At 50.0% G+C, this 24,044-nt stretch overlaps 1 protein-coding gene across 5 annotated transcripts in view; it reads left to right on the top strand.

Moving 5' to 3' along the window:
• PLEKHG4 (pleckstrin homology and RhoGEF domain containing G4) overlaps positions 1–24,008 on the top strand; it is a 51,511-nt gene extending 27,503 nt beyond the window's left edge. For all 5 annotated transcript variants that reach the window (XM_081203408.1, XM_081203409.1, XM_081203410.1 and 2 more), the window contains exons 8-23: positions 1,115–1,231; positions 1,425–1,523; positions 2,212–2,360; positions 6,533–6,671; positions 8,368–8,490; positions 10,945–11,139; positions 16,126–16,898; positions 17,407–17,656; positions 18,156–18,245; positions 18,360–18,584; positions 18,940–19,110; positions 19,654–19,831; positions 20,536–20,652; positions 20,757–21,005; positions 21,580–21,779; positions 22,283–24,008. In XM_081203408.1, coding sequence (XP_081059534.1) covers positions 1,115–1,231; positions 1,425–1,523; positions 2,212–2,360; positions 6,533–6,671; positions 8,368–8,490; positions 10,945–11,139; positions 16,126–16,898; positions 17,407–17,656; positions 18,156–18,245; positions 18,360–18,584; positions 18,940–19,110; positions 19,654–19,831; positions 20,536–20,652; positions 20,757–21,005; positions 21,580–21,779; positions 22,283–22,288 — 3,081 coding nt within the window. In that variant the 3' untranslated portion in view covers positions 22,289–24,008. The remainder of the gene's footprint in view (positions 1–1,114; positions 1,232–1,424; positions 1,524–2,211; positions 2,361–6,532; positions 6,672–8,367; positions 8,491–10,944; positions 11,140–16,125; positions 16,899–17,406; positions 17,657–18,155; positions 18,246–18,359; positions 18,585–18,939; positions 19,111–19,653; positions 19,832–20,535; positions 20,653–20,756; positions 21,006–21,579; positions 21,780–22,282) is intronic.
• The last annotated feature ends 36 nt before the right edge of the window (positions 24,009–24,044 follow it).

The following is a 24,044-nucleotide window of genomic DNA, read 5'->3' as shown; positions in this document are numbered from 1 at the left end:
AGCAATTAAACTAGGCGAGGAGGCTGGGGAAGGCGGGGAGATATTCTCAGTGCTAGAGGAGAAATGGCTTAAGCCTTAAGCCAAGGAGGCTCTGGAAAGAAGGGAGAGCAGCAGAAGACAACAAACAAGTACAGGTACCTTAGAAGTCGAACGGAATCCGTTCCGGAAGTCCGTTCAACTTCCAAAACGTTCAGAAACCAAGGCGCGGTTTCTTATTGGCTGCAGAAAGCTCCTGCAGCCAATCGGAAGCTGTGGAACCCGCGTTGGATGTTCGGGTTCCAAAGAACGTTTGCAAACTGGAACACTCACTTCTGGGTTTGTGGTGTTCAGGAGCCAAAACTTTCAACTCGCAAGGCGTTCAACTTCCGAGGTATGACTGTATTATCAATTGGACTAGATAAGGAGTGCTTTGCCATCACCAGGGGAAACCTGAGGGCATTGCTTCCCTTTTGTAACTCATGCCTGACCCTGGGTAGCTCCTCTGGTGCTGCTCTGCTGAGCTGCCACCAACTAGCTGGTCATCTTGAGTTTCTGTTGTTGGGGGTTGGGCTGTGGCAGCCACCCTTCACCCGCCTTGATTTGTTAGTCTGTGTTCACTCCATGCACTTCTCCTTCATCCAAGGAAAATCTCAGGCTCTCACCAGGAGTGTCTACACATCCCTTGGCTCTTGGGACAAGTTTTTAACCCATGGTGACTAAGAATCACTCTGACCCTCCCTATCCCCTACTGCTGACCAAAGGTAGAGGCAGAACATAGCCATCATGGCTGGTAGCCCTTGATAGCTTCCCCCTCTTCTGTGAGCTTGTTGTACCTCCTTTATAAAGCTAGCCAGGTTGTTGATCTTCACTCCCTTTTGTGGGAGTGAAGCTAGGTGGTGCTGTATGAAAAAGTCCTCTCTTTTCTCTGTCCTGAACCCTCCAATCTTCCTCTCTTGTTGCCCTAATCTCTCTCCTCTCTGAACCTCTCCTGCAAGTGCCTTATCCAAGACGCAGCACAGCTGGGAGTTATCGGTGTGAAGGCCAGCAGGAGAGTCCGGGCCCAGTTCGCTGGCCCATTGGCCTAGCACAGGGCTCTTTGCCTCAGCTTTGCACTTGCATGTTTGTTTCTCCTCAGTGGGAACTTCTCACCTCCATGAAATCCCTCCACAAGCACATCGAGGGGGGGCAGCTGCCCCTAGAATTTGACGGGGCCCTTCCATATTGCCATCAGGACTGGCTGCGCTTTCGAATGGTGAGTGAGTGATGCTCACATCTGGGCCCAGTAATGCTGCCGCTTGGTGGTATGAGCATTTTGGCCGTAGTCCAGACCAGTCTCTGGGGCCTCCCAGCGTTCCCCTCCCTAACCCAGGGGGAAACTGCTTGGTTTGAGAGCCTCAAGGAAGGAGGTGGGCTGTCAGTCAACTCTATGCTTGCTGGCCTTTCAGCGCCTGGAGCACCTGCTGCATGGATGCGAAGATGCCGGCACCTTCCTCAGGGAAGCCATCCAAGCTGTGGAGTCCAGCAGCTGGCCAGAGAAAGCGGAGGTGAGTCTTCTGCTTCCCATCTATAGTTGTTGGAGCAACAACCACCACCTGTTTCAAGAGTTTGGAGAGTAAGCAAGAGGAGGGGAGCACTGAGTAAATGATACAAACATTAACATTTACAATCACACCAATGTATCATTATTATGTTTGGCCGCCATGGCCAGAAATGAAGGTCCGCTCCAGGAAGTAAAGAACAGTTGCCCAGAATGTATTATGGGAAGTGAATGGTGTGTCAGTCTTGGGCATCCCGGTGCTCCTTTCTTGCCCCAGAGAGACAGCTTGCTGGGGAGGAGACCCTGGAGTGCCTGAAGACCTGGCCGGGCCAGCAGGCTTTGCAGCACAACTGCAGCAGAGAGCAGGATATAAGGATGCAGTGCCCTCTGCCATGCTGTGTCATCGCTTCAGGGTGAAACTTGGGTGCCTCTTGCTGCCTGTCGGCCTCAGAGCAGCGCCTAATTGTGTCAGGAAGGACGGAAAAGGACCAATTGATCTCAGAGCAAAGCAACTGGGTCTAAATCATCATCATACCTCAGCAAAGAGGGAGGATTCTTATCTTCTGTTCCCAGGTCACTTTTAGGAACTTGTGAGGGGTGGTCAATTTTCTCAGGCTGCTTTTCATACTGGTTAAGAAAAACATTTGATTGTAAATGCCCTGAGCAGGGTCTGTGTGCTTTTCTTGGTTTCTCAGGAGGCTGATGCCTTGCTGAAGAGCTACAGGCAATTAATGAAGACTGTTCTTGATGATAGACGGCTGGTCAGGTTGCAGCTGGAAGGAGGGGCGCTTCTTGCTCGCCTGAGGAAAGAAGAGTCCTGTGTTACTCTGACGGAGGACTACAGGTGAGTCTACAGGGAAACAGAGAGTGGGGAGGGAGGGTGGCCAGGAGAAAAGCAGGAAGGATGGGTGTGCTGTGAAAGGCCCCCAAGCACACAAGAACTGCCACTCTGCCCCCCTAATGCATGAAGCCATAGGGGCTCTGACAATTCAGATTCTGCCCCCAAATTAAAATTAAATGATGCCCATAAATAACAATGACACATATTAAATTATTTTCCTATCTAATGCTTATCCAACCTTCCCTCTGAGGAGTTCAGAGTATGATACGTGGTGTTTTATCCTCCCAACAACCCTTTTAGAAGGAGGTAGCTTAGCCTGAGAATGACTTGCCCGTAGCTCTTCAGTGAGCTCCAAGGGCAAGGAGGGATGCAAGCTCCAGTCCTTTATCCACCATGTCACACTGTTTTGTGAGTGACATATTTGAATGATTCAATGATGGAATGCTTTTTGTTTATTTGCATAGAGGTGCTCCATTTGCACGCTCTTCATACCACTTCCCAGGCAGGCCCTAGCTCCCTCTGCAGCTTCCTTGGGTGGGAGGAGAAGAGCCTCTGGTTCTGCCTGCTGGAGGTTCTCCCTCTGCCCTGGGACTCCAGGTTAGGATGAAGGGAGAGCTGCCTGTCTGGAAGCACAGCAGCAGGTCTGCTGATCTGGACTCTGGAGATTTGGGCAGGGATTTGCTGTGCGCACGCACAAGTGTGAGAGGCAAAAATGTGCTATGTTGTTCAAGTGACGGCTGCAGAATCTAATTGCATTGAATTGCACAAGCAGAAAAAATGCCCTCTTGGGGCTGGTCCACATGTCTGCTTCTCCCATGCCTAGAAAGCATGTGCTTGAGTGGTTTTCTGCTTGTTCCGTGCTTTCTAGGCACAGGTCCGAGCAGTTTTGTGTTTGCCCCATTGCTCCCCCCCCCCCTGAAAACCACTCTTCAGTGCTAAATCAGAATAAATAGCAACCCGTAGAAAATCCAATTGCCATTTGTTCCAATTCAGCACTAAACTGTGGGTTTTCCTGAGGGAAAGCGGGGGGCAGGGGGAGGAAGTGCGGATAAGCCCTTAGTCTCACATTCAGTACTTTGAATACTTCTGAACTTGGGATGTGGCTGCACAGACCAGTCCTTCTATTGATGTGCTTTCACTAGCAGGGCTGGATCATGCCTGCTCAGGGGGACAGGGAGGAAACGCATTGGTTTTCAGCAGTATATAGGACTAGCCAAAAAAAAAAGTGCTTGATGGATTGGCTGCTGCTTCTTGTGTCTGTAACAGTGTAATGCAAAATACATCTCCCCTACCCGTCTGGCTCTTGTGGGAGGATCACATGTACAGACTTTGGGGTCCCTTGTCACCCTGCCTTTATTGATTTACTCAGGTTCATGACAAAGACCTTGGCTCCTGGCTGCCTTTGCCTTGCTGTTGAACCAGTTTGTTGTGTTTACCTTACCTTTCTGCCTGTTGAAAAGCTCCACTCCAGTTGCACTCAGGTCTTGTTTGCAAGATTCCCACAGGCATCTGGTTGGCCACTGTGAGAACAGGATGCTGCCCTAGATATGCCACTGGCCTGATCCAGCAGGCTTTTCTTAAGTTTGCAAATACCAAATCAGCTCTTTGTACCAATGCGCTTTTCCAGCAGTGCTCTGGGGAGTCTGCAATCAGCAAGCTCCAATGACCCAAGCGATGAGCCTGGGCTTTCCTTTGGGGGTACTTTCCATGACACTTGAACGGAAGTTCAGAGCCCTTCCATATGGAAGTTGGTTGGCTTTCCTCCAGCAATCAGAATCCAAAAGCAGGGATGGGGAATCTTCTTCAGACAGAGGGCCACATTCCCTTCTGGGTCGCCTTCCAGAGGCCACATTACAGTGGTGAGTGGGACTAGAGGCAAAAGTGGACAAAGCAATGGGGGTGAATTTGTTTTACCTTTATACCGCCATCTAGTTTCTGTTCATGCATACATCATGCAGACAAAGAAAGAAGTATTAAATGAGTTCATTCTACTCAGGCAAAAGCAGTACTGGTGGGTGTGGCTCAGGAAGGGGCGTGGCCTAGAGAGAGTCCTGTGGGTGAGTGGGGGGCGCTGGAGGGCCACATTTGGCCCTCGGACCAGAGACTCCACATTCCTTTGCTGAAGGAGATGCCTGGAAGTGAACCAGAAGCCAAAGGCTGTAACCTTTCCTCATAAGGGAGTTGCTCCACCCTCTTGATCATTTTGAACCTTTTCACACCCTATAATATCCTTTTGGGGGTGAGGTGAGTAGAAATGTACACAGTCTTCCTGGTGTTGTTGCACCATAGGATTGCATAATGGGGCATTATTATGCTGGCAGTTTTAGTTCCAATCTCTTTCCTAATAATGATCCCTAGCATAGAATTAGCCCTTTTTCACGCTGTTGGCCGCACACTGGGTTGACATCTTAATCGAGCTATCCACTGCAACCTTATTTATTGAATTTATTTATTGAATTTATATCCTGCCCTTCCTCCTTAAAACAGCCTTTGTTTTAGAATCATTTAATTGTAGAGTTGAAAGGAACCCTGGGGGTCATCTAGTCCAGCCTCCAATGCAGGAATCTCCTGGTTAGTCACCTTCAGCTCAGACCCCAAGAGAGCTGATGAAGCCCCACTTAGCTGACAAGTAACAAGCTGTGCAGCAACAACCCTGCTGCCCTCAAGAGAGTTCCAGGCCATTCTGCCAACACTTGGATCACCCCTACTTTGTATGCCTGCACTCCCACCTGGGCTGTCCTAAGGCTGCCAGTTCCCTCTGATGCTTTTGCAAGAGTCATGGCCTGGCTCTGCCTGTTGCTTGGCTCTGACCTGGTTCAGCCTGGGAAGGTCTCCTTCCAGTCTGTGGCTTGCCTTGTAAGGGCCTGTGGCCATGCTCAGGCACTGTGGGTGGGCTCAGAAGACTCTGAAGACTAGCTTCCATGAGGCAGAGAGCTCTCCCTGCCAGGGCCAGTGGTGATAAGACAAAGGGCTTGCCCCCTGCTGGCCCGTATTTGAGACGCTGTCTTTGAAGACTGTTCCTCTTTCCGCTAAGAGTGCCTGCATTTTCCTTTTGAAATTGAGTGAGTTCAGTTTCCTTATTTCTCAAGCACCCCCACCAGCCCTTCACTGAGAGAAAGAGCCTTCAGCCTGGTAAGGAAATCTCCAAAAAGGAGTCCTGCCAAAAGCAACTTTCAGACACAGGAGTCTAAAATTACCCTGGAATCACACAAGACATTTGTTGGCACTTGCTGTTGGAACCTTCCCCCCACCCCCCTACAAAGTAACATTGGCCAAGGAAAACAGATTCCGGTGGGGAGGGGGACGCTCTAAACCCACTTCAAGCGTCTCCTTTTTGTTGTAGGCCTGCTTGAATCTGGTGATTTGATCTGGAAAGTATGTGTGGGGTAACCTCCTTTACTGAGCTCAGCACAGGCGGCAAGGCATACTGGCGCTCTGCCATCCTAAACTTTTTGCCCCACTGCTCCGCTTACCAGATCCTTCTTCAAGGCTTTGAGCACAGCCTAGGGAAGGCCCCTTTCGGCTGGCTGTGACTGCTGCCTCCTGCACAGCACAGAGCAGAACAGGCAGCCGTTGGCTGTGTTTGCCCCAGATTGGGGTGAAAAGGGAAGATGAATTCATTGATTGGATGAGCTTCTGGACCAGGATAGGTCTCTGTGCAAGCTTGCCAGTCATCTTGTCAGCAGGAGTAATGGGTGGTGGGGGTGGTAGCAGTTCTGGCAGTGCAATCAAAAAGTGTCCACACTACCTTCTCCACCTGCAGTAGTTCTCAGATATTTAGATGTTTCCAGAGCAGACTGAGATGCTGCTGGGTGTGAAATGAACTTTGAGGCAGCCTGGCAAGCCATGCAGCCATTCACAAGGAGAGCTTCCTTTCCCACTCCCACAAATCCAACCAGAAGAGAGGACACCAGCAGCTGCTTGCTGCATCCTGATCAGAAGGGAAGTGAAGCTCTTGGAGGGCAGTGGGACATTGGCATCTGTTCTCTGCCCTGCCACATGGCTGTGCAATGAGCTGGTGCCCTCCTCTGTCACCCCATCACCCTCCAATGTCCTGGAATCTTGGGCCTTTGTTTGAGTCACAGCATCTCAGGGATTTAAGCAGTACCCACAGTAGCAGGTTGTAAGAAACTGGAACTCCAGCTGATGATACCTGGGCCATGCTTCCCTTTCAGAGATGCGCTGGAGGCAGCTGTTGCGTTTTACAATGGAGTGGACGAGGGCATCCATCAGCTGGTGATGATGTCAAACAAGCGCATCCAGGCCCTGGAGTTGGTGATAGACTTTGGAGCCTTTGAAGAAAGCTTCCGGGAGGTTTGTTGACATTTTTCTGGCAGCTCAGATGGATTTACAACCCAATCCTTTTAACTGCTGTGCTGGCCAAAAGCTATGCACAGTCGGGCTCAGGGGTTGGTGTTGACAGTGAAGCAGAACGTCCACTAAACAGAACCTGGGATGGCTGAAATTAAATCTTGACGGGGCTGAAATAGTGGTGATTGGCAGGCCTTGGGCCAATGGGAGTTTCTTTCACCTCCTTTGGCCACTCAGTCTTGTAGCCTGGGGTTGAGGTTGATTGGCTGTGATCCATCACTGGAGCAGGTTAACACCACTTGTTAAAAAGGCTTGCATTTTAGAGGTCAGTAGATAGATGTGCATCCTGCATCCAGTTTGGACTCATGTTTTCTGTTATTGGAAGAGCAGTGGGACAGGGCCTTTCCCTGGGCTTGGCAGGTAAGGTTCCCAAAAACATCCATGATATAAGGACTGTGCTAGCAGCATGAGCAGCAGCATCTAGGAACTCTAGGAGCAATGTAGAATCATAGAATCATAGAATCATAGAGTTGGAATAAACCACAAGGGCCATCAAGTCCAACCCCCTGCCAAGCAGGAAACACCATCAGAGCACTCCTGACATATGGTTGTCAAGCCTCTGCTTAAAGACCTCCAAAGAAGGAGACTCCACCACACTCCTTGGCAGCAAATTCCACTGTCGAACAGCTCTTACTGTCAGGAAGTTCTTCCTAATGTTTAGGTGGAATCTTCTTTCTTGTAGTTTGGATCCATTGCTCCGTGTCCGCTTCTCTGGAGCAGCAGAAAACAACCTTTCTCCCTCCTCTATGTGACATCCTTTTATATATTTGAACATGGCTATCATATCACCCCTTAACCTCCTCTTCTCCAGGCTAAACATGCCCAGCTCCCTTAGCCGTTCCTCATAAGGCATCGTTTCCAGGCCTTTGACCATTTTGATTGCCCTCCTCTGGACACGTTCCAGTTTGTCAGTGTCCTTCTTGAACTGTGGTGCCCAGAACTGGACACAGTACTCCAGGTGAGGTCTGACCAGAGCAGAATACAGTGGCACTATTACTTTCCTTGATCTAGATGCTATACTCCTATTGATGCAGCCCAGAATTGCATTGGCTTTTTTAGCTGCCGCGTCACACTGTTGGCTCATGTCAAGTTTGTGGTCAACCAAGACTCCTAGATCCTTTTCACATGTACTGCTCTCAAGCCAGGTGTCCCCCATCTTGTATTTGTGCCTCTCATTTTTTTTTTTTTTTTTTTGGCGAAGTGCCACAATTGCACCGTCCCAGTCTCTGGAGTCAAGAGACCTCATACTCAAAGTTTTGAGCAAAGAGCTCCAGAGCCCACCCTCTGTCATTACAAGCATATGGATTTATTCATTCTAAGTATTTTTAAGTAGCCAAGTTCTCAAGGCAGCTTACAACACAAAACAGGATAAAAATAAACAACACGGAAAGAGATCAAAATCTGAAAGTAGCACAGAATCACATGGCAGAGTTTAATAATAATAATAATCTAGAAGGCTAAAAGATTGAGAGGAGAGGAGATTCCCTTAAGTGGGAGGTGGAGGAGGCACCACTCATTCCCTAGTAGACCAAAGGGCGGGGTGACTCCCATTCTTTCCAGGAACAGGAGTGTGTGGTTTTGCTCTCTGAAGGCGGAGAGGCTTCTTCTTGGCTTTGATCTACCTTTTTGCCTCTTGTAGGTCAGCAGATGGATGGAGAATGTTGGTCAAACACGGCTCACGGAGCTGAGTGAGCTGGATGGTTCTTTGGAGGTCTTGCTTAAAGCACAGAGGCAGTTCCAGGACTTTGAGCTCGTTGCAAGTGTAAGTCCTCTCCTGACACTCTCCGCACAAATCCACAGGCTGGCTGCTTTGTTTAGAGGCAAACACTTTTTTATTAATATATCATATTCCAAGGCTGAGCAGTGACATGAAAAGAGGTTCTGGGGCTAAGCCCTAAAGAACCTTGGCTCAAAGAAAACTTTCATTGTACATTGGTTGTGCCTTGGTGAACTTTAGGATCTGCAGGCAGGACTCTGCATGGGCAACTGCAGTGGGTCCTCACTGGAGACTGGGAGTCTCCTGATTTTTGTATGCATATGTGCACATACATACCTCAGAACCAGTGATGGAAAGATCTGTCCACTTTAGCTTTCTCAGGGTTTATCCACACATCCATTTGTTCCATGTTCTTCTGCTTGTCGCAGTGCAGATTAGTACTGCCACAAGTTTTGTGCGGGATTCTGGGTTCCCATGCCACGTCTTCCTCCATGCTATTTCAAGGAGGCATCTCTGAAAGAGGCGAAAGAGGAACACTCGCACAATGTGCCACAAGGGAAAATGAGTGTTTTTTTCTGTTCAGGTGCCCAGAAAAGGATTGGATCATAAGGGGAACAAATTTCTATTTGGTCTTAAAGGGGGTTTTCTTTTGTTCCAACACAGTAATAAAAAGCATGGCTTATTTTGGTTGGGGTTGTTTTTTTTCTTCATTTCTACATTGGTATATAAATGAAAAGCTTTTGGCCATGTTACTGATTTGATGCAAATTCTAAGAAACCGCAGGGCAAACGGAAGTGTGAACAGGCCCTTACTTTCTCATTTTTCCAATCTCAGATTCAGTTCTCCACATTTCTGCAGCAATTTGCATTAAAAAATATTAATGGACATTCTTCAGCATTTAGTGCAAATATATCCTAATAAATACATTATTAAATGCAGTTTAGACTAATGCACACATTTTTGTGAGCGATTTCTTTTAACAAAATGCCCTTTTGTATTTTACTTTTTACTAATATAGTCCACATTTATGTGCCCTTTCTCCTCATATATGCATATATGTAAACATTGATTGGAGAACAGCAGCACAATATTTGGATAAGCATGAATTTCAAAGGATTGTTCTGTGTTTCAATTCTCATAACATTTTGGAAACTGCAAATATGATTGATTTGGCTTTAAATGTCAACTGAATCAAATTTCTTCTCCATTGCTGCTCAGGACTCATCTTTTTTCCCTTGCAACAGTGTTGGAGTGGAAGTTGCAGGACACTATTTCCCCTCCCTTATTCCAGTCTGTATTGCAATGTGCTTAGAGATTTTGCTTGCGATGGCACTGAAGACTCTTGGCAGCAGTTAAAAGGGCTGTTGTGATGTCATGAAATTTTGACAAACATTCTAACTTCTAGTAGAACGGAGAAAAAAATACAGTAAGAGTAAGCAGCTGTGCAAGCAATGGTAAGCAATGCTGCACAGCTAGATTCAGCAGAAGAAACCGTAATAAGACGTTAAAGAGGACATTTGAACAATATAGAGGAAACTATGCACTCTAGCCAAGTGACAAGAGAGGTTACATCACCACCTACTGTTAGAGCAGGCCAGTTACACCCTTAGTCGCCTTTGACTGGACTTAACCATTCAGGGGTCCTTTACCTTTTTACCTTACACCCTTAGTAACTTGTCTCTCCAACATTAACCCCTGAGAGCAAGAAACAAATCAGCTATCGAATACTTGCAAATAGTCTTCTGAAAGGGAAATGAGAAGTACTGTACGTTAAGGAGGGATTGAAACCTTCAAAAGACTTCCCCCTAGCGGGGATACTAGGAACTGGGGCTGAAGTGCAGCAGAACTTGGAGCTGTGGGGCAGCCAAGCCAGCACTAGGAGAACAGAGCAAGCGAGACAGTGAAAAATGTCTTGGGGACAGCTCTCGTCTCTATTCAGGAATGGAGGTTTCCCCTGCATTTGCAAGCCCTATGCCTGGGTGGCTTAGCTTCTTGTGAGGAGGAAAGATGAGATGGATTTTGGCAGGAACATTTCTTGCCTGCAGTGCTGTGGCATATACACTGGCTGCCTCTTATTTTTCTTTGTCATGTACCCCCAATCCTCCACACACATGCACATTGCTAGGCAAAGGGCCCATAGTGCTCCCCTGATCTTCAGGACTACAACTTCCATCATCCCTGATCTTGGACATCTAGGGCTGTTGGGAGTTGTAGTCTGGAAAGGCCACTTTCATGCATCTCTGTCCCATGTTGAGACCCCCTCAGCTCAACCCACCTGGTCTTTGGCCACATTTTACAGCCTTTCCAGAGGTCGGTGAGTCATGATGATTCCACCAGGCAGGTCTATATGACCAGGGCTGGTCCTCATGCCAAGAAAGGTCCCAGGACCACATTGGAATAGTCAGCTTAATCAGCCTTCAGGATCTTTGCAACACCAGGAGAAGCTGCATGTATCCGCCAGAGGCGATGCAATGATTTGCTGTTGGGCTTTGTTTCCAGGAATATTGCCGAAGGGGTTGGGAATCTCTGAGAGAGATGGACAAGTGGGAAGATGCTTCCTCCGCTGAGCTGCACGCAGGGTGTCGTGTCAAGTTGCAGATGTACAGAACCCAGTTCCAGAGGTTCTGCAGCCAGCTGGAGGCCAGCAGGAGCCGGATAGGCCAGACCATCAAGCTGTATGAATTCTTTGACCAGGTGAGTTCTGTAGAGGGAGACAGATGTCCCCTAATGTAACTTCTGTTCAGATTCACTGCCATGCATTTATATGCCACAGCAGAAGTTGAGCTTAGTCATGGATCCTTGTTTGGATGCTTTTTAGCCTGAAAGCAATCACAGTGAGACTTTGAGTATGAAAATAAGAGAGCTATGTTTATTATAGGAAATGCATGCTTGCTAGCTAGAATTAGGAACTCTTTCCTAAGGGCTCATTCACACTTACTTTGCCCTGCCACTTTCCCCTGCAAAAACTTGTGGTTTAGCACTGAATCAGAACAAAGGGCAATTGGGTTTTCTGCACATTGTTGTTTGTTCCAATTTTGTGTGAAAGAGTGGGTTTGGACTGAGGCAGGAAAGAGTGGGTTTGGAATGAGGCAGGACAAAGGCAAAACCGCTTGGCCTTTGCCTAGAAAGCCGGAGACAATCAGAAAATCACTTGGACTTTTGAGACACAGGACAAGCAGAAGTGTGGATGAACCCATACCCATGCCATCTTACTGGCCTTAATACAAGCTGAGTTGCATCCCAGCCCTTCCAACAGGTTGAACAAAAGTCAGGCAGCTGACACCCCTTCCCTGCTTCAAGAGAGATTTGGGACAAGAGGTCATATTCTGTGTCTTGGCAAGTGGCTGGGTGGCGTTGAGGCTTCTCAGAAAACAGTCTTGCTTTCTATACTTAAAAAAGAAAAAGCAACATTCTTTGCCAAAGAATCACAGGTTACATTCCATAGTTCCTAATTCCAGCCATGGAAACGCATATGTCACTCACGGAGGCTTGATTCCTCTTGGCTGAATGTGTGAACTAACTGCCTTTGTTGAAAGTGATGGCATTTGAGTCCTGCCAGTAAAGTTTGATCTGTGGCGACTCATTCACCTGTACAAGCCAACACTGGTCAGCAAGTAGTTCAAATGCCTCAGGTTGGGGTAGGTTATTCTAATTTCCTGAAAAGAATGGGAGACTGTGTATCTCCTATAAGCAAGGACAAAAGAGCACCAGGCACCCCTGAGAGGAGGTGGGCTGGGGGTGTTTGGGTTGTTTTGGTGCCTGTCTCTGTAAGAGCTTTTTTGCTTAGGAGCAGTAATGGAGAGCTGTCCCTCACAGGCCATGGAGCCTCTCCTCCTCCCCCCACTCTTGTGCTGACTCCAACCCTTCTCTCCAGCACCCCCACCTGCCCCCTTCTTCCATCTGGCACTTCAGCAGGGAGCATTTGCCTGTGAATAGGCTGGCTCTTTGACTGGAGCCCCCTCATTGGTTACTTTTGGGACTGGGTTTGGCTTTGGCTGCAGAGGAGACAAGAGCAGGACTTCCATTGGGCTTTACACTTTTGGTGGTTCACCCTGTGCTACAGAGCCAAGAGGCAGAAGGATGAAGGTATGCTGGAGCTTCTTTCCTTTGTCTTGCAGGAGGTTCATTTCTGAGGGGATACTGTTTTTCTCTCTTAGCTGCTTGGGGGTGTCAGTAGCAGGGAGAAGAAAAGAAAGGAGATGCAGCCTCCCATGCAAAGTTAACCCAAATAGGAAGCAGAGGTGCTTGTTGTCTTTGGGGGAGTGTAGAGTTCACCCAGGATGCGGGAAGGCCTCCCCCCACTCCCTCCCCCCAAACTCTTGCCTTTTTTCTTGGCTGGTCAATTTCTCATCTGTGATGAGGGAAGGCAAAGAGGGAGGAGCAGCTGGCACCCAGGAACAATCACCCCAACTTTGACTGATAGAAAATGCTCTCCCATGAAATTAGGGGTGGGGAACTTGTGACCCTCCAGATGTTGCATGGCCAATGATCAGAGATGAGGGTGGGGGCTGCAGCCCAACAACTTCTGGAGGTCCGCAGGTGTTCCCTCTGTCTCAACATTAAAGGCTCAGGGCAGGCTATCGGCGCTTTCTTTTGCACCAAGTATATAGATACTAAAAATGTTTCCTAGCCAAGCATTGTCTTAATAAGTAAAAATATAAGGAGGCCTTTTGGGGAAGTATCAGCGTGGAACTCTGTTTGCACTGTATGCTGGTGTATCTGCATGAGTAAAAGGAGAGGATGGGGACCACAAAACTTCCTAGACTGTCCCTGTGCTGACTTGTTGATCCTGCTTCTGTGTTAAACTGATACTCTAAGGGCTGCTGGCCTCACATCCTCTTCACCTTCCTCCTCCTCCTCCTTCCAACTAAACATTAGGAAAAATGGTCTAACAGTAAGAGCTGTCCAACAGAGAAACAGGCTGCCTTGGAAGGTAGTGGACTCTCCTTCACTGGAGCTTTTTAAACAGAGGTTGGGTGGCCATCTGTCAGGAATTATTTAGCTGTGATTACTGCATTGCAGTGGGTTGGATTTGATGACCCTCAAGATCCCTTACAACTCTGTGATTCTTACCTCTTTTGTGCCACGGAAACTGGAGACAGGGAGCATCAGAGTTGCAGATGCAGCCTGGGCTTGCAGATGATTTTCCAGGCCCAGCTGGAAATGCATGTCTAATGAGGGAGCCTGAACACATCCCTTGCTCAGCCTGCTCTGTTCAAAGTGGCAGGCATCAGACTCTTGGCATCTGCTCTTCTTTTCAGCCCACAACCCCCCCCCCCTTGGGGGCTGGCCTTGGAGTTCTCTGCATGTCTGCAGTGGGACCAGTATTGTGAGCACAGGACTGGACATACCAAGGATATGCAGAGTTCTTTCATGAAGACACTTTCTCTTGTAGGCTGTGTTTTATTAGTCTTTTGTGTGGGATGCTGTCTCAGGCTGTAAAGGCCAGCCATTGGCTGGGAGATTATGGACCCCCCCCCCGTGTCCTTTAAACTCTACATTTATGGGCTGTATTGTGTTCAGGGTGGGGGCAGAGCGGTATATGCGATCACACTTTCAGTGGTGTTTGCTCCTACAAAAGTTTTGAGCTGGGCAGACTGCTCAGTACGCCCTGTAGCTTTTGTGGAAATTTTGTGACACAACTGTTCTGAGTGGGGACATTCCTGATCTACTTTTGCAGTGCTGCCCTCTAGACAACAATACCAAAGCAACACTTGGGAAAGCGTTAAAGGTAAAGGGACCTCTGACCATTAGGTCCAGTCGTGACTGACTCTGGGGTTGCGGCACTCATCTCGCTTTATTGGCTGAGGGAGCTGGCGTACAGCTTCCGGGTCATGTGGCCAGCATGACTAAGCCGCTTCTGGTGAACCAGAGCAGTGCACAGAAATGCCGTTTACCTTCCCACCGGAGCGGTACCTATTTATCTACTTGCACATTGACGTGCTTTTGAACTGCTAGGTCAGCAGGAGCAGGGACCAAACAACAGGAGCTCACCCCATCACGGGGATTCGAACCGCTGACCTTCTGATCGGCAAGTCCTAGGCTCTGTGGTGTAACCCACAGCGCCACCCGTGTCCCTTTGGGAAAGCGTTACAGAACAATTAATAAAGTGGAATAATATGTGGACTCTCCACATATGCTACAGAATGCACTCCCATCTGCCCAAAATACCCACTACAGTCTGGCAACCAAGATGGCATTCATGGAGACCTAAGCCCTGCTCAGCACTCCTTACTTGGTTTCTGACAGGCTTTGGCCTGCTTACATTTATTCAGAATCTGGTCCAGACTAGAACCGACCAGGCCTGACCTGGGAGAGGGGGTGAGGAACAACAAAGCCAATCATCTGAACGGACGTGGGAGAGGCCGCACTGAAGCAGAAGAAACAGCCATAGGCTACTGCATTTCTCACCACCATGAGCCCCTCAAAAGCCTTTCTTGGAAATTGGCAAAAGGCAGTCACTTTTATTGGGGTGTGAGGCAATGTTCTGCACTAGCTCTCGCTTTGGAGTTGGTTGCATTAGCGATCTTTGTTCCAATGCAGTTATGTCTGAATTGCGGCATGCAGGGAGTCATGTTCTGCATTCACAGCTTGCCCACTTGTGCTATTCCTTAAGGCTGCATCCCTCTTTTGGCTTAGCCCTACTCCATATCTGCCAGAGCTCTCCACATTCCCTCTGGGGACAGTTGTTTTCAGTTTGGGGATGAGGCATGGGTAGACAACTTAAGGCCTGTGGGCCGAATGCGGCCCAATTGCCTTCTAAATCCGGCCTGCGGACAGTCCGGGAATCAGCGTGTTTTTACAAGAGTAGAATATGTCCTTTTTTAAAAATGCATCTCTGGGTTATTTGTGGGGTTTGCCTGGTGTTTTGACATGAGTAGAATGTGTGCTTTTATTTAAAATGCATTTCTGGGTTATTTGTGGGGCATAGGAATCCATTCATTCCCCCCCCCCCCGAGTCCACGGCTGAAAAAGGTTGCTGACCCCTGGGAGGATTCCACACACACAAGGCGCCCTCTGGTGGCATCCTCTGACTACACACACCAACCAACACATACTGCTTTCTTGGTGGTGGTGGTAGGAGAGGGGGATACCTCTCTGGAACAACTCCCCACAAATCTATTGTTGGGCAGAGTATTGGTGGGTGTGGGGCATGTTGGGACTGATCCTGCCACATTGATCTTCCCACAACAGGCAGCAGGCCAGTGCACCCCCTGCACTCTGCTTGGGGGCCTTTTCCAGTCTTGTGTCTTTGCTATCTGTAGAGTCAGCCAGTGCCCCAGTCCTAGCAGTCCATGTGATACTTGACACACATGTTTGCACACACAAGATTCTAGAGAAAAAGATGAAAATGGAGCAGGAGATAAAAGGTAGGGTGGAGGGCAGAGGAAGGCACATGGAAAAGCTTGATGTGGTTTTCAGACTGTGGACAAAGGAGAAGACGCCTTCCCTAGACAGTTCCAAGTGCCGCCTTTCCTGGGGAGGGCCTGAGCAAGCCAAGCTGCTGCTGCCTCCATCGCAGCCTGGCAGCCGTGCCTGGCAGTCAGTCAGGCTGGTGACATGGTGACAGGGCCTAGCCTCAGATAGAGAGCCTCTTGTTGTGGCCTAGCTGTGGACCCCACCCTCCCTCCCTCCCTCCCTCCCTCCACTGATCGCTCTTTCCTTGTCCCACCCCTACAGGCCTACGAATGGGCATTGGAGGGCATGCGCCACCTTTCCAGCATCAGCACAGAGGAGGGCAGCTCCCTTGAGGATTGTGCTCCGGCTCTCAGGAGCCTGGAGAGCTACAAGAGACAGCACCCAGAAATCAGTAGTGCCAGATTCCAGGAGATGAAGGAGCTGGCATGCCAGCTGAAGAGCAGCCGTGCCCTGAAGCAATGGCAGCTAGCCTGGTCCAAGTGCCAGGAGACCATGCTGGGCTTTGAGATGAAGCTGGAAGCTGCCCTGAGGACCAAGAGTTCTCTGTGCCCTCCTGACTTGAAGCCGTCGCCTGAGGGAGAGCTCAGCCAGGAGGGCAGGCCGCCTTTGGAGGGGCCACTCCCCTTCCGTCTCCCTGGGTGGACTGGGGAGCAGGTTGTGCTCCCAAGCCAGGTCATTCCAGAGGCTTCTAAGAAGGAGAAGGTCACCCTGGAGAGCATTGTGGAAGTCCTGGAGGCTGGACCCTCCCGCCCCTCCACCCCAGCCTCTAGCCAGCAGCCATTCCTCAAAAGGCCCCTGAGGAAGGCCCAGAGTTTTGACCTGCCCTGCACAGAGGGACTGCACTCTGGCTGCCAGCGGACTCTGAGTGAGCCAGCCCGTTACGGCAACACCGGCGTCTTCATCAAGGGGCTGGAAGTGAGCAGTACTGAGCATGTGGCCCGGCAACACCTCGGCCCAACCAGTTGGGCACCTGGCAGCTTGCAAGCGGAGCAGAGGAGCAGCCTCTCCATACCAGAGGCAAAGAGCTTGGGCAGGTAGGTATGGATGAGGTCGGAGTATCACCTGCTAACAGCCGTCCAAGTGGGGCTGTGGGCAGATCCACTCAGAAGCCTGGTTAACAGCCAGTCCCTTTGGGACTCCTCATTCAGGGAGGTGGGTGTTCTCAGCTTGTCAACAATCTACAGCCGGGCAGTTAAAGTGGAGTAGCACCAGCATATGTTTGTAGTGTAGATGTTCCCTGTTATTTAATTTTGGAGAGGGAGATTGGACCAGCAGGGGGAGTCAGCTGGCAGAACAGTTGGCAGCTTAAGCATGGAGCCCTGTTCAAAAAGGCAAGAAGAAACTGGTGAGGTTGGAGAGACGTCTTTTTGGGCAGTTGCAGATTAAAAATGCTTCAGGGATGTGTTTTTATCTGCAGCTGTTGGGGAAGAGCTTGTTTTTCCAAGCAAGCTGGTAGGCTCTCCCTCTGGCCCCACAGACCTTGAAGAATCAAGGCCTCTTCTCACCATTCTCCAACTTTGCTCCTGGCTTCCTCTCTTGCAGCAAACTGCGGCACATCATTGAGGAGATGGTGATGACTGAGCAGGAGTACGTCCGGTCCTTGCGCTACATCATTGAGAGCTACTTCCCTGAGATGGAGCGGCTGGACCTGCCCCAAGACCTGCGCGGGAAGCGGAGTGTCATTTTTGGGAACCTGGAGAAGCTCTATGACTTCCATAGCCAGTACTTCCTGCGAGAACTGGAGAACTGCTGTAACCACCCGCTGCGGGTCAGCCACTGCTTCCTGAGACATGTAAGGGGCCTGGAGAAACTCGGGCAGGGCTGGGGAGGGGCTGGTTGCAGGGAACTTTGGTAGGTGGGCAAGCAGGCCTCAGGGGAAGGATTAGGGCTCCCGAGGGGAAATGCCCTTGAAATGCCCGTCCACAACACCAGTGTTTCTGGCTCTAGGCCCAAGGACCATTGCAGGAGCGGGAGGGAGAGGTGGTCAGGCAGACGAACAAGGCCTGCTGAGAGGATTTTGCAAAGGGGAACAGGATAAAGGAGAGTCAGCAGGAGCACAAGCTGAAGGCCTCCAGGATGGGGCCTCCACTATCTTCTCCGGACATGGCCTAGCCTGGGCCTGCCATCACCTTTGGAAGCATGAAGGTCTGCAGGCTTTTGTAGTGGCAGCGCTCTACTCTCCTTGAGGCCCAAGTTCTGTATTTTGTGCCTGTGTGCTTGTGGCCAATCCCTTGACAGAGTCTGTGGCCTCCCTTTGTGGGGGGCCTGTGTGCTTCTAACCCTTTTTGCAGAAAGATCAGTTTGGGATGTATGCTCTCTACAGCAAAAACAAGCCCAAGTCTGACTCGCTCCTGGCCAGCCGTGGGAACTCTTTTTTCAGGGTAAGTCCTGCCCCCTCCCAGCAACCCCTTCCAGGCGTTGGACTAGAGTGGAGCGGCCCTTGGTCTTTCTCTGGCTCCAGCCACTCAGCTCCGCTCTCCCGCTCTGGCCTCCAGCTCAAGCAGATGCAGCTGGGGGACAAGATGGACCTGGCCTCCTACCTGCTGAAGCCCATCCAGCGCATGAGCAAGTACGCCCTCCTCCTGAAGGACCTGATCAAGCAGTGTGGGGAGGCTCAGGAGCAGGAGCTGGTCTACCTGCAAGCCGCCGAGGAGATGGTGCGCTTCCAGCTGCGTCACGGCAACGACCTCCTGGCCATGGATGCCATCCGGGACTGTGATGTGAGTGGGCTGGGAGGAGGAGGGGCAGGGGAGGGGAGCGGATTCCTGCCAGGAACAGCACCAGCTGAGCTCCTGGCTGCCTCTGCATCTCCTTGATCCCATGAAAAGGGATCTCGGTGCAGCAGCCTCACATCCTGGAGTGCAAGGCAGGCTAGAAACTGACTGCTCTGGGATGGAGCAAGAGGGACTCTGGCATCAGAGGCCTGTCAGGCTGCCCTTGGCGACAGGGCACCTGCTGCTTCTCCCCGTGGCCCGCAGTCCTCTACTCCCATGTACAGCTGACATCATTCCCCACCCCCCAGAATGTTGCCAGTCCAGACCTTTTTGCAAATGAATGAATGGTTTCTGTGCCCAGGTGAACCTCAAGGAGCAGGGGCAGCTGGTGCGCCAGGATGAGTTCAGCGTCTGTCTGGGCCGCAGGAAGTGCCAGCGCCATGTCTTTCTCTTTGAAGACCTGATCCTTTTCAGCAAGCCCAAGCGGGTTGAGGGGGGGCTGGATGTCTACATCTACAAGCGCTCCTTTAAGGTAAGGCTGCCCACTGCTGCTTGCGAGTGCTGCTGCCTCTCCAAGAAACTAAAATGGCACCAGATAGGGAGGGGGATGCCTTCTTCACAGGCTGTGCAAGAGAAAACTTGGGGGAAGCACGATGTCACACATTCAGGCAGCCAGTTTTATCAGCTGCCTCAGGCAGACCTGCACAATTTTTGATACATCAAGGTGTGTGCATGCATTGCAACCAGATGCTCAGCTAGCCAGTAGGCAGTGGCACTAGGGTTTTTCTGGAGCCCACATGCGGCTTGTGGGCTGTGTGAGTTGGAGGGCAGGGCTTTCACACCTTCATGTTCCCAAGTGCATCTTACGTCACCTTCCCTGTCAAGCTTACCAAGGCTGAACTTTTCAGAGTGAACCTCTTTCCCATTTGTAAGCACTAAATCACACCACACCACTGAGGTGGATCATCATGGCAGCAGCTCAGGAGCCGCCTCTGCCTCACCATGTATACCCTCAGCCCAGCATGTGACCCCAATTGCCTCCTGGCTTGCTGACTCACTTGCTCTGTCCCTGCAGACAGCAGACATTGGCCTGACTGAGAACTCCGGCGAGAGTGGGCTGCGCTTTGAGATCTGGTTTAGAAGGCGGAAATCGAGTGACACCTACGTCCTGCAGGCCAGTAGCCCCGAGACCAAGCTGGCCTGGACCAGTGACATTACCAAGATCCTGTGGGAGCAGGCTGCCCGCAATAAAGGTTGGTGTCAGTAAAGCCCAGGCACCCTCTTCCCTGTGGGACCATTGAATCCTTTCTGCCAGAATTAGTGGCTCATGGAAGCAGGGGGCGGCATAGAAGGCTTGTTGGATAGGGCCTCCAGGTTCTTCTCCGGGCATGACAGTTGCAGACATAAAGTAGGTCATTGGTTCCTGGGATTCTCCATGGAAGCCCCCACTCCCACTAGAGTGACTGGTCACACGAAATAGAGGTGCTCTGTCCTGTGTCCGAGAGAGAGGGGGCAGTTTGTCGTGGTATATGCAAAAGGGAGGAGAGCTGCAAGTGCCAGCTAGGCAAGGCCCAGGAGCCCTGGACTTCACTGCACCAGGTGACCCTCCCCAATACTACCAGCAGTTTTTTCCCCCCTGGCTAACATGTAATACCTGGGAGATGCCAGCAAGATTACTTTCTTGGGAGAGATTAACTAGAGCATTGACAACTGCCTGGGACAAGCTTATTGGTCTGGTGGTTGCTTTGTCCTTTAGGACTCCTTGTGCCCAGAGCTGCTACTCCAGAGGCAGCCAAGCTATGTCACCTGGTGGACCAAGTTTGATCTAAGTTGCCCCTTCTACCAGAAATCTGCTTGTCTTGCCAGAAACCGAGGCTAGGTTTGGTGGCCCTGAGAACTCACAGAGCTGCTTTTTGGTGAGGCTAGGCATGTTGCTCATGGTTGTTGTCACCCCCAGAGATCCGCATGCAGGAGATGGTGTCCATGGGTGTGGGGAACAAGCCTTTTCTGGACATCAAGCCAAGTGAAGCTGCCATCCATGACCGTGCCATTGATTACATTATGAAAGGCAGGGGTAAGTCTACCTCACCCTCTCACACCCCAGCCCCCCTCAAGGACCCACGCAGCTGCTATCCAGCTCTTCATGACTTGCTTCTCCCCTTTTTGGCTCTGTGGCAGGAGCCAGGACTCGGGCTTCTATTGCCGTCTCTCTGTTTGACCACGCCAACCCTTACAAGAGGTCGCAAACACCACTGCCTGCTGGCAGCCCATCCTCCTCCTGCACAGTGCTTGGGCCTCTCAACTTGCACATGTACCTGAACCAGTCTCTGCTGCCCAGCATGCTCTCAACCAGCCACTCCTTGGATGCGGGCACATGCATAGAGGAGGATGAGATGGAGAACGAGACCAGCAGCCAGCCTTCCATGAGTACGTATGAGCCCTCAGATCTCTCAGCCCTGTTCAGAAGCCATCCTTGCTCTCTGGGAGTTTCTAAAACCATTGTGTGTTGCAGACGGCTGCTTGGCTTGGCAGAATGGGGGGTGGGGGGAGAGAGAGAGATTCTAGACTCTCACTTTCAGTCCATGGCTGCATTGTTCACTCATGCTATGAGCAACTTTACTTTCTGGCCCTCTTGCAAGCTATCCTCCCCGTGCACTTACTTGCTGTTTTGTGATGGTTCCCCAGTTCCAGCTGCTGTGGTTCCTAAGGACACTGAGAAGGGAGGGAGGGCACTATAAACCTTAGAAATGGGGGCAAGCAGTCCAAAAGGAGAGCCTGGTATAGATCATAAGCTAGTCATTGAGCATGGGATGGACAGTCAGAGTGTGGCCTAAACTAGGACGTGGAAATGTTGGAAGTGTTTAGAGCATTGCTGGGTCTGCTCCCCAGAAGCTGAGTGGGTTCTTTGGGGCTGCAGTTTCTTACACATCTGGCTGGGATATACTTCTACCCCTGATGGACTCTTTTGTCTAGTGGCTGAATTTCTTCTTTTTGTCCCCAGCGACTGAGAGCTCAGAATCCTCCTCCCAATGCATGTCCAGGAGCGGCTCCAGTGGCTCCGACAGTGGCTGCGTATCCAGCGCTCCCCAGGAGAGCTTCTGTGAAGACCTTGGCTCACCCCTCCCCATCCCCGAAGGCTCTGCTTTTCCCTCCCCCACAGAGCAGAAAACCTGTTTCCCCAAAAGCCAGTACGTTTCAGCGGTAAGTGGACAGGACCTTGCCAATGTGCCCAAGGGATCCAGGCCATAGAATCACTAGTCCTCCCTGCCTTGCCCAGGGAACCTCAGCCCTGTCTGTGGCCTTGACACTCTATCCTTCCAACAGACCATGGGAAGCCAACTTGAGCCATTTCCGTAAAACAAAGTATGTGAGGCCCCACTTTAGAAATCAGCAGTTGGGGTTGGGAGACTGGGAGTTTTCCTTAGTGGAATACAGGTGGCCCTTGGGATGCGGCTGAACTATCAGTTCTCATCATTCTTGGCTGGAGTTGATGGGAGGTGGATCCAGCTCCTGGGCTAGAGACTGGCAGGGTGGGGTGGGCAGGATCCTTGGTTTGCAGGTGCTTGTGGCACATGCTGCTCCTCTGGCCCACACTAAGCAGGATTGGGGGCGGGGGGGGGGGAGAGAGCCAGTCCTTCCTTTCACCATGGATCTATGTTCAAATCTCCCAGAGTCCCCTGATCATGGATGATGCTGTGTTGCAGGTCTAAACGCTGGTTTCCGGGTTGTTTCTCAGGAGACAAGAAGAAGGAACCTGTGTATGTCCCCACACAGCACCCGGGAGCCCATAATAGTAGTGGAGAATACTGAGCAATTAACTAGACTGGGCCACAGCACTGGACTTGAAAATGCCTTTGTTTGTGTGACTGAATTGTGGAGTGAGTTGAGTGCCCCCAGTGCAGGTGTGAGTTCCTGCTGCCTTCTGCTGCTGTTTTACAAGGCAGCCCAGTGAGCAGCAGCAGTGAAAGGTTTGGGTGCCATTGTTGAGGGAGGGGGTTTAGGGGGAGAGTTGTGAAGTTTTGGTGGTCCTGATGTGGCTACGGATAGAGAAACAACTGTACGTTGAGGGTATGGATTAGAGAGATAGATGTTGGCTGGTCACTTGTCTTTTTTACAGTTGACTTGCTTTGTTCCACAAGCTGCACATTTAGGAAAAAAACTTTTTCAAAGGGCAGAATAAAGAAACAAAATATTTATTTTTTGAAAAAAGAGTAACCTCCTTTGTTATCCAGGCCAGTTCTTTGTATAGGTTTGCCTGGTCTTGAGATAATTTATTTCCTTGTCCATACCACTAATTGCTTCATTAGCAGATTCCACAGGTGCCTCAGAGCCAAGTTGTCACTAGAAGAGTTGTTTCTTTCTGTTCATTGTTAGGAAACTAAATTAATCCACAGGGCAGCACTTACAGGGGGTGGGGGTCTGAATATGCAGTGGAATGAGGGGGTGAAATCCAGAGGCATCAGAATGGGCAATGACATTGCAGAGGGCAAGTAAGAGAAAAACATTTTAACATTTATTGATTTTTGCACAAAAAATAGTCCATGAACATAGAAAGCTAGCACAGCAGGTAAGAACCTAATCATAGAGTTTTCTTCCTGGTGTGCTAGTTTTTAACCCGTAAGGCGCTTTCCCATTAGGGGACCATTCTAAAATGGGAGTTCTCATTTGCTACCTGAAGTGTTATATCTTATTTTGCTTCATGTGTAGAACAAGCTGTTAAGCATTTCTGAACCTCCAGCTGGGATCCGACCCAAGGGACAGTGGTCAGCCTCCTTTGACTTAAGGGGAAATAATGCACTTGAGTTCACAGTGATCTGCCTGCCAAGGCAAGTCAGGAACAGGTCATTGCTAGTAGAGGCAGTTCTAAGCCATTTCTGCCAACCTAGCTGAAGAAGTACTGGCAATTTTCTGAACCTCAAGCATCTGGAAGCCAGGCAGTACTGGAATTGTGTGCCACACAGTTCTCTGCTGTTGTGCTTCTGCTTCTGGCTTTAGTCCACAAGTGCCTCTCCCTTGCCTCCCATTTACTACCCATATTCCCATTTCATACCAAAACCCATGAGCTGTAAATATAACCCTTATTTTACATTTATTTAATGAACTGAATTTCTTCAGCCCACTCCCCACAAAGAATGGAATACTAGAGCTCTTTGGTATACTATCACCTGCAGCACAGCTGGAAAGGGATGACTTTAGAAACTTCCAAGTAATGTTTCTTGGTTAATATAACTTTGACTTTTATAAACAAAGTGTTTCCCAGAAAACTGGAGGAAGCCTGGGATCAATTTTGGATGAATCAGTATCTGGAATTACTTGTGCTGGGCAGTTTTTTTCATTGCTGGAAAACAATCCTTAATGTATGCCTGCCTGGCACTAATGTTATGTTCAAAGTTTGACTGAATTACTTAATAAAAGTTGTTTCTTACAGTACATTTTAGCTTGATTGCATGTGATCATTTCTAAGAG

This window comes from Podarcis bocagei (assembly GCF_964188305.1).
Source record: "Podarcis bocagei genome assembly, chromosome: 7".
Classification (NCBI taxonomy): domain Eukaryota; kingdom Metazoa; phylum Chordata; class Lepidosauria; order Squamata; family Lacertidae; genus Podarcis; species Podarcis bocagei.
This window is presented reverse-complemented; position numbering and strand designations above follow the sequence as displayed.